Source organism: Mytilus galloprovincialis, chromosome 3 (assembly GCF_965363235.1).
Source record: "Mytilus galloprovincialis chromosome 3, xbMytGall1.hap1.1, whole genome shotgun sequence".
Lineage (NCBI taxonomy): Eukaryota > Metazoa > Mollusca > Bivalvia > Mytilida > Mytilidae > Mytilus > Mytilus galloprovincialis.
Window position 1 is genome coordinate 90,874,207 of NC_134840.1, and position 10,466 is coordinate 90,884,672.

The window sequence follows — 10,466 nt, forward strand, 5'->3', positions numbered from 1 at the left end:
ACTGTATATTTCTTTGTCATATGTACAGTCACTGACCCGATATCACTTTTTCTCATGAATATTTAAATAGAAGTTGCCGAAATAATATTTAATTATTCATACGACCTCTTCAACCTGTTTTTGTTTCCAATGCATACAACGATGCGTGGAACGACTTAACCTTGTTTATTTTGAATTTATTGGAAAAACATATTGCATGTGTTAATGTTTTTTGTTTGCAACCTATAAATCATTATGTTTTATGCTGATGGTTGATATTTTAGTCCATACTCAAACGATTTCGTTCGAGTGTGGGTATCAACAGGTAAATGTACATTTCATTTTATTATACTTCACTATATAAATAACACATAGCTGAGAGGGTGATAGAGCAGATTGGTACCTCGAGAAAACATTGTCAACCGCGGCGAAGCCAAGGTTGACAATGCCTTTTCGAGGGGTTCCAATCTGCTCTATCACCCTCTCAGCTATGTGTTATTTAATTTATTATACTTAATGTCCTATTATTATTGGCTTTTACAGATTACTTTTATTTCAAAAGTTTTTTTCTATGACGTCACGTTCACAACAACGTTACGGGCATTAGAATAAAACAACAAAAGTCAAGCAAGATGTTTTATTTTATTTATTTTAACAGTCTATAATAAGATGTGAGCCAAAATGTAGAACTTAAGCATTGTATTTAATTCCTTGATTTAAATTCAATTCACTGTTCTTTAAATTATCGATTTCTGATTGGTCTAGACGAGAGGGTAACATTAAAAAAAATTGTCACCCGCTCAGCCATGTGATAGAGTAAATTGACACCCTTGTCTTAGCCAATCAAAATATGGCATTTTAACGTGTTGTATATTTCTCCGCGAGCATGATATGAAGCCTTTTTAAAGGGGATTTCCCCCAATATTTAAAAATCAAATGAATAACCTTAACGCATTAGACAACAATTGAAATTTTTTTTTTTAGATTGCAGTATAAAGACAATAATAGTGCATTAACTTGACATATCTACGATATGTCAAGTCAATGCACTATTATTGTTTATACATGTATACATGTTTTCTCTAGTTTAACCAAACAATGGTAGATCGGAAAATTCATCTTCAGAGGGATTCGTACCTTTACTTCTGTGACATCGAATCCTTTCTTTGGTTGACTAGTATATTAGATATAGCTTGCAGTGGCCAATCTTTTCTTTATTTATTGATGATGTCAATTTAAGGATGTACGTTTGTGAAATTAAAAAAATCTAGAATTTAAAATTGATACTTAGTCTGAAGATCATTTGATTAGGAACAAAATACGCTAACATATTGAATGGTTATGCATATCTCCGTTCGAGATAAAAACAAAAAAATGGCGGGAAAAAGCGGACTTTTACCTTAAACATGTAGTTCAGGTGAACTAAAAAAGCAAAACGAACAAAAGCAACGGACAAAAAGCAAAAGTTATCGGACAAAAAGCAAAAGTGTCGGACAAAAAGCAAAATTATCGGATAAAAAGCAAAACTGAAAAAAAGCAACAGACAAAAATTAAACGAAAGTGTCGGACAAAAAGCAAAATTATCGGAAAAAAGCACCGTATCACCAATTCAAACTTAACTACCTCTTTGGTGTTTTAGTTCCTTTGAAGATCAATTAAAAGCGTTTACATTAGCCCTTAATCGATCTAAGGTGAACCGATCTAGTTAAAGTCTAATGTCCTAGTGTGAACGGGGTCAGGTGCTCACATAACTATATACTATATCTTTGTTTGCATATTTGAAAGCATGTGCATTCTTTCATTGAACACCGTTATCTAATTTGATAACAGGTTTAAACAGTTACAAAAAACTTTAAATTCACAGCTGATTGATTTAGATATTTAACTTTATACATGTCGTCAAGGAAGTTAAATGTGTAGACTGTTTTGATGCCACAGAGTAAGTTTTTATTTATTTCTTACCAAAACCCATTTCAAACAATATAAAAACCCTATTTTAGAGGGACAGAGAGATAGATATGAATTTGAAATAGATATTTGATTTAAATACAACGATTGAACAGTTATTGGTTAGGATAAGAAAGAAAATGTAAGATACATGTCAATGAAATAGCAATCCAATGCAGGGGCCAGTTTCACGAAGCTGTCTTAGGACTAAGACATGTCTTAGGAGGGTCTTACGACATATCTTAGTCCTGAGTGGGTTCCACAAAGTGGTCCTAACATCTCTTAAAGTTGGTGTTAAAGTTAGGAAAACACGAGAGGTGTCTTATGATGGTCTTAGTATAATTATAAGTTTATTTATACAAATTACACTCATTTTTATTTAAATTTTGCAAATTATCTTATTTTTAAATATCTATTCTCCTTTTCATGGTTATTCCTAAATATTTAAAGTTTGACGGATTATCATGATATGTCAACAAAGAACATTCGATGTATTGATATAAAAAATGCACGATTTTATACTTTTACCTTTGACAAAAAATTCAACTCACCGTTGAACAAAAAAATGTCATCATCTTATTCTTTTTTTCAATTTTGTATTTAAAGTTTCCGTTGCATATTGGTGTATTATTTTTAGATTATTTATATAAATTACTCTTATTTTTTATAATAATTTTGCAAATTACTCTAATTATATTAATCGTTTAGTAATTTATGGAATACTACATTTACATTAATTTTTCCGTAAATCCATGTTTATCCATAAAATCCATTTGATAAGTTAAAGAACTTGCGACAGGTTTAGGATATCTTTGCTAAGACATATCTTATGACAGGTCTTATGATAGCTTCGTGAAACCGGTCCCAGGTCTTCAACAATAGACCAGTGTTTATAAAATGTCTCAAGGTCGAAAAAGCTCAGTCAAAAAGTTGTATTCGAATATGGTATAGTCCCTTATGAAATATGCATATATTTTGATTGTATTTGATATTTGTATTATACTTTAAAGACTGATTATTCTCTTTGGTGTTTGTAATACTGTCTTACACAAGCAAGTCTTCAAGCAAAACATACAAGTTTTACATCACCCGCAAAAGTCAAGATGATCACTAGCATATTTAACTATTATCGAAGATCACTAAATGTCATTATGTCTCTTTAAACAATTGTTGGTGTTGCTGGATTGCTGTCTTATTTACATTTACTTAAAATCTCATTTAATTTCCATCAGTCAGCATAGTTTAAAATTAGTTAATTCCTGTCGCAATATTCATTCGTACCCCTATAATTAAACTTTTTTAAAAATTTCACCGAAATAATCAAGTCGTACTATTCGTTCAGAACGGTAGAATTCGCAAACAAGTTGATTAGCGTTTTATACTAATATTTCATGAAATGTATAACATGTACCATAAGAGGAAGAACACAATGGTGCTTTATGTTTACTACATACTAGTATTTGTGGATAAATTGAAAAAGTCCTATGACCATCCACCGAGTTCACAGCTGAATCTGATATTTTATGATAATGTTATATAGTAAACGATTACAACAATCTGTCTATATGAGTAAATATGAAATGTCAAGATTTGATACTTTCGTGTTCTTCGAAAATTAAACCGTTAAAATTTTTACTCCATTTTTAAGACGAACGGTCTAATATTAGAGTAGGATAAGCGCTTGTCTGTCTCGTTTTTTAAATGTCTGTCCCAAAATCTAGTGGTCTTCATTGGTTGCTGATAGCCATTTGTTTTTCTACAGGCGGATCCAGGGGGCCCTGGGGGTCGACCCCTCCCTTTTGTGGGAAAGGTGTGGTTGATTATACTGGGAATCACTGGACTTGACTGACTGGAGTGACCCCTTTTAGGTCAGTCAGTGCCCCCTCCCTTACAAAAAGTTCTGGATCCGCCAAACTTCCTTCATTACAAATTCTTTGCTTTTCACAATTGAATTGTTTTACATTGTGCCATAACGGAGTCTATTATAGCCTTCGATATGGGGTCTTTTCATTGTTGATGGTGACCGGTATTTGTTCACATCTTTATACTTATGTCTTTGTGGGTAGTTCAGTTGTCTCATTGATGTGATCGTTTATATTTCATGAAGACCACTTGAAACCAAAGTTTGTAAAGTTAAAGATAAATAATTACAAATAAAACAGGATCTTCAAAAAATATATAAAGGAACAAATTAACGATCTTTGTATTCAGGTAAACAACGAAATGAATTGTGGTTCTATTCAATTGCATACGACAAACAAAAGTAACACAATTTACCACATTGATCATGGTCAAGTCCTAATTTTGAAAATCGTGGTAAGTAAATTTCAATTCCAGGAAAAATAATTTCATCCGGAATGTTAAATGACAATAAAATTAAAACCACATTTTCTTTCAGATCATATACTGGTATAGGTATTTATAAATATAAAATTATCATTTTTATAACATATATAAATGTTTTACAATAAGAAAATATATGCTATAGCTAAATCCATATTATCGTAAGTATTTTTTTTATCGATTTTGTTTTTTTTTTGTATTTTTACATATGTCTACATGGATTTGTGATCTTTATATGTTACATGCTCTATTTGGGCCAATAATTGGTTCAATAAAGTATTCGTATGTATTTATTGTGCAGTCTAATAAATGAACACACTTTTTTTCAGGTGCTGCTATATTTCTTGGAACTATGTAACGATTACAACATGGCTTCAAATGTACCACCACAATCAACTGGATTGAGTAAGCTTTATATTTACATAAATTCAAATATATTTATGATTTTAGTTATATTTTTGTGTAAGATGGATATGCAGTTTTGACATATCACTATTTCGAACAATAAACACCCCTAGAATCTGCTGTCGGTACGGCAGGTACTATGTAGGATTCGTGTTCCTGATTGCCGTTTGAAACGTTGTTTTGGACATCGTGTATATGTGTTACCTATTGTATCTGATCTGCTGATAGCATGAGTGTGATAACACCAATAACAACAAACACAAATAAAAACCCAAAACAGCTAAGACGGAGAGATTTGTTGGGTCATTCACGTAATGAAAAAAATCGGGTTTTTATGCTCACCGATTAGGCTATATTTATTATAGGACAATACGCCTTTTTAAAGGAATCGAAAAATAACCAATGTCAAGATCAACTACCGGAAGTTCTCTCGACCAATCCTATCAACGTATTCTCTAATATGCAAATCATACAAGAATTATAACTGGTTCAAACAGCAGTTCAAACAAGAAAAACTAGAGAAACGAATTATGTACAAAACAACAAACGAAATATATATAATATTTGATATTCATTGAGTCGCTACTCCTCTGTAACCATACAAAGTCGGAAATATTTGCGAAATGACGTATAAATGTACTTCTTTAAAACAATATTTTGCCACAGAAAACGCAAATGTTTGAGAAAATATCAAAATTTGGAGACGTTTATCGATCCGTGTCTTATACGCTTTCGCGTACTAAAATTTCAGCATTAAAATAAGTCGTAGGTACTTCAATTTAGTCATGAATCCGCGATGTCGCTGGTGTTTGCTAGTTTTTTAAAATATGAATAAAGAAATTTTTAATTTTCGTGTCGAAAGTGCCAATAATGGTGGCCTTATTATACTTTCTTTCACATATGATCGACTTTTCAATTTGTGTTATACATTACTGCCATTGAGATAATCTGAATCGGAAGCATATTGTGATGTTTTCTCTACCTTTTAAAATGTTCTTAGAAATCAGCAGGAAGTAAAAAGAAAATCTACAATGTTTAGGAAATTTGTGTATTTCATGCAATTCATTGTCCTGTTACGTCTTATCCAAGAAGCATAAAATAACTTTGAAAAAAAACCTGTAAAATGATTGATTGATTGGTGTTTGCGTTCAACCGCCTACAAAATACTATAACGAGGCGAGTGAACCTGTAAAATGTTATTGGCAAATACATACATTTGTTAACTATATTGTTGCAGGTAATCAACCAACAAATAAAGGATACCCACCAGAATATGCCGCAGAAAGTGAGATACCATTTGCAACAGATTGTCCAGAATGTCACACGAAAGTAGTAACCAACACAGAACATAAAGCTGGTCCATTTACATGGGTTGCTTGTATCATGCTTGCGTCTTTTGGGTAAGATACATCGGAAATAATTTATTTTATGTTAACCTTGCTAAAAAAGTATGTACATTTGTATGCACCTGTCTATAGTTAGAAGCCTGTTGTTCAGTAGTTGTCGTTTGTGGTTCATAGGTGTTTCTCCTTTTTAAAATAAACTAGACCGTTAGCTTCCCTGTTTGAATTGTTTCACATAGTCATTTGGGGCCCTTTATAGCTTGCTGTTCGGTGTGATCCAAGGCTCCGTTTGGAAGGCCGTACTTTGACCTGTAATTGTTAACTTTTTATACATGGAGAGTTGTCTCATTAGCACTCATGCCACATCTTTTTGTCTTCTAGTATACAGAAAGACACGTTGCCCTATCCGAACACATTATTCTGAACCCGTGCCAACTAGTCTTTGCTAAATATTGGGTGCTTAGTGGAGAAGCAGCAAATACCAATGTTCAAGTCTTTTTATTTTTTACTTGGCCAATATTTGACTCATGACCTCCAGCATTCGATATGAAAAAGGACGACGATTTGACATTCTGTGGACCAGACTATACGGTCTGGGCTTTCTCGTTGTTGAAGGTCATATGGTGAATTATAATTGCTTACTTACACGTCGTTTGATTCTGGTTGACAGTTGTACCATCGTCAATTGTACCGATTCTAATTTTTATTTTCATTTTATTATATTTCAGATTTTTCTTAGGATGCTGCGCCGTTCCGTTTTGTATTAAAAGTGCCAAGGATGTTGTACATGTTTGTCCGAACTGTAATTGTGAAATAGGTAGACACAGCAGATTTTGATATATTAAAAGATCATATCTAGAAATCATGACACCCATTATGATATTTGAAGCGAACAATGGTGCTTAAATGTCGTCTTAATCCTACAAGTCAGTTCATTGGATATTTCATAATTTTTTCTAAACTGTTTAGAAGATTTTAGAGTTCAAATTATTTAAAGCATGTTCATGCGATAAATGTTTTCTACACAATTTGTTTTTAACGTTCAGTTTGGTCTTGAATGATTTTGTAAATTTACATTTGATATCTAGGTGACTGTATTTGTGCGCACACACATTTTTGGTGAACTTCAATTTAATAGATCAAGTGCCACATCCACCAACAGAATTATAAAGCATAATTTATAAAAAATAAAAAAAACTTTAACCACTCAATTTTCTTAGTCATTTTCAATAAGATTATCTTGAAAATCCATTCATAAGAAACAAGCGAAATCACAACTCACTTTTTGCATAATGTAAGCTTCACGTACAAAACAATACGAAAAACTGTATCAAATGCAAAATTTGAAATTTTCGAACTCGGGTCATCTTATTGTCTGACCGCAAAAGATAACCGACTTCTATTTTTTATTAATCTTTTAACATTAATATCTTCTTAAAATTCCTGATCTCAGACTTGTTTACCATATATGATATGCACTTAAAACAGTAAGTGGAGGTATCCTTATCATTGTGACTATGCCTTCCAGTAAAATGTGGTTCTTAGTATGCATATGTCAGTTGATTTTGAAAGAAATATAAACATAATATTCTTCAACTTAGTGTGTTGTATTCAATAACATTTTATAAAGTAGAATTTGACTTGGATTGTAAAATGTATACAGCCAACATAGATCTGCATTTGGTAAGAAAGGCTTGGGAAGCATACCAAAAGGGTCAAATAGTTAATGTAGCGAAGCAGAAGTACAACCCTAAATATCAGATAGATCTGCATTTGTTAAGAAAGTCTATTTTCGAATAAGAATATGAATAAGAATATTTTATTTCCAATTAAAGGGCCCTATAAAGAGCTTTCATGACATTACATACAAGTACGTAAGATAAGACATAAATTAGAGACATATAATATAGGAAAACAACATTGTTAAATACGTTTGGGAAGCATACCAAAAGGGTCAAATAGTTACTGTAGCAAAGCAGAGGTACAACCCTAAATATCAGAGTGGAACAAAACAAATGATAATTTAACTTTCAACAAGATTTTAAAAATAAATCGTACCAAAGTATTAAAACTGACTTAAGATTTTTGTTGCTGAAAAGGAGAATTCAAAACAAGAATTCTCCCATTTTGATTTTATATAGTGTTGCTTCTTTGTTCTCCTTTACTGTTTCGTATTTGTTTTCATCCATATTTGAAAATAAATCTACATATATTATATATAAGGACATGTTATTACATATAAATCTGAATTGTTTTGTAAATATTTGTCTCATAAGCCAACTCAATGGCTGAATATTGATTGTCTTAATGTATTTTTTTATTATGTTATTGTATAATGTATGTAATCAATATGCGACACAATAATAAAATAAAATTTATTGTTTTATTTTCATCCTACAACACACATTTTTTTTTAACTTAATCGGTCCCTACTGAGACTACTATAACACAGTGTTATAGTAGTCTCAGGTCCCTATGAGATAACAAAAACCCCAGTTTGCAATTGATTTCTAAGCCTGTACGGTTAGGAGGGATTACTGAGATTATGAATATGAGAAAGCACACTAAAGCCTCCTATAACTGACTATCAGAATAAGTGACACGAAAAATGGGGACAGGCGGAGTTTTTGTCTGACTGAATATTCGTTTTCATCTTTTTGCAAGACTCTCTTTTTTACACACATATTCCCTGCATTTTGGCGTGCAACATTAAACATACATGTTCATAATGTTTTGGCAGAGTTCTTGAAAAGTGTTTGATCGGAGATTTTCCCCACCAAATTAAACAATAGACCAGCACATTTTTTTTTGTTTTTTGCAGTAAAAATTATAATGAGAACTGCAGATGTTCTTTGGGGACCACCTGGGGAAAAAGATTTGGAGAACACGGAATTTTGGGCAAAGTAATTTTGTTTTAGAGTTTAGCAAGATAGAATATTCTTTACCGAAATCATCTCTCCCTCCCACACCTGAAAATTTAGGTTTAGCAACTCGTTGGATATCGCTTGGAAAAGGAATGCAGGTTCATTCTCAATCGAGTTAAGTCATATCTGAAGTACAAAAGTCGCTCAGAATAAATAGAAAATATTACATGGATTATTCTATGATATTCGGAGGTAAATGAGGCATAGAAAAAAAATATATTCTTTTCAACTCAAAAAGCATGTTCATACAATGATGGAAATATCATGAAAATAGAGGTAGATATAAGTAAAATGACTATTTTTGTGTGTTTTGTTTTAAGCACTGAAAGTGTTCTTGGATAACTAAATCACACCAATCCTACACATATATGCTAATATTCTAGTTGTTCAGCGTTTTCATCTTGTCCAAAAACTATGCAGAAAATGGGGCGCATTTGGTTCCCATGATGATAGTTCTAGTGATTGTTGTAAGCCATGCGCATACCATGAATCCAAGTTTTCTATTGTATGTTGGTTCCATTGTATTTGCTGGTCATTTAAAGATGGACCAATATCACTCAATGAAAGGATGTCACTCATTTGTAATGTTTGTGCTTCTGTATCGAAAGTCCGCAAAGAGTTGTCTGAAATTATAAAAGTGACACACAATCTTTACAATTCTTTAACGCAAAGAGACGTTATTTTTCTCAGAAGTTTCGATTTCATAGATTTTGGTATTTACATTCAGTTTTATTGATTGTTAAACACCCAGTGGCAAATATTTCAAATTGATAAAATAAAATGTGTAGTACAATTCAATGAAACTGCAACCCTACACAAACAGATAACTGAAAGACATTAAGATGGCAACACAGAGTCTTCAACAACAGGAGCCCACACAATATGTCAAGGTATAAAACTAAACTACTTTAAAGAAGAATTGTTAAGGTATTTATACATTCTGAACTGTCAAACAATTGACGCTCTTTAGACAGGAGCCCACACAATATGTCAAGGTATAAAACTAAACTACTTTAAAGAAGAATTGTTAAGGTATTTATACATTCTGAACTGTCAAACAATTGCCGCTCTTTAGAAAGGGATCTTTGGAGTTCAGGAAAGAAGTGCTTAAATCATCGCTAATTACCGAAAACATAATCAACATCAAAACATGTAACTTAAAATTCACTAACGAAAAGAGTCCTTAACAAGGTTTTCATTTACATTTATGGATAAAACATTTTATTTTTTCGTCAAAATTTTTCATTTTAAATCATTTTTTATATACCTGCGCAAGAAACATCTTTAGTAATATGATGTTTCTCTCTATCCACTGGACATCTGATCGATTTGAATCTTCTTTTCTTAGCCATCATTCTAATACACACTGCACAGAACATGTGTCCACAAGGCAAAAGCAATGGATTGTGTACTTGGTCATCGTATGTTTCTAAACAAATGATACATACGTCATTTTCGAAGTACACATTATTGGTCTTTGTCCCACTTTTAAAAGAAAACATTGATGGTTCATTTAAAGTACTCT

The 10,466-nt window shown here is 32.0% G+C and overlaps 1 protein-coding gene across 1 annotated transcript; it reads left to right on the plus strand.

Moving 5' to 3' along the window:
* Window positions 1–1,781: 1,781 nt before the first annotated feature.
* LOC143069351 (LITAF domain-containing protein-like) lies at window positions 1,782–8,403 on the plus strand. The gene is made up of 4 exons (XM_076243937.1): window positions 1,782–1,918; window positions 4,599–4,674; window positions 5,912–6,074; window positions 6,746–8,403. Exons 2-4 carry the CDS (start codon window positions 4,638–4,640, stop codon window positions 6,852–6,854), a joined length of 309 nt encoding a protein of 102 aa, XP_076100052.1. The 5' UTR covers window positions 1,782–1,918; window positions 4,599–4,637; the 3' UTR covers window positions 6,855–8,403.
* The last annotated feature ends 2,063 nt before the right edge of the window (window positions 8,404–10,466 follow it).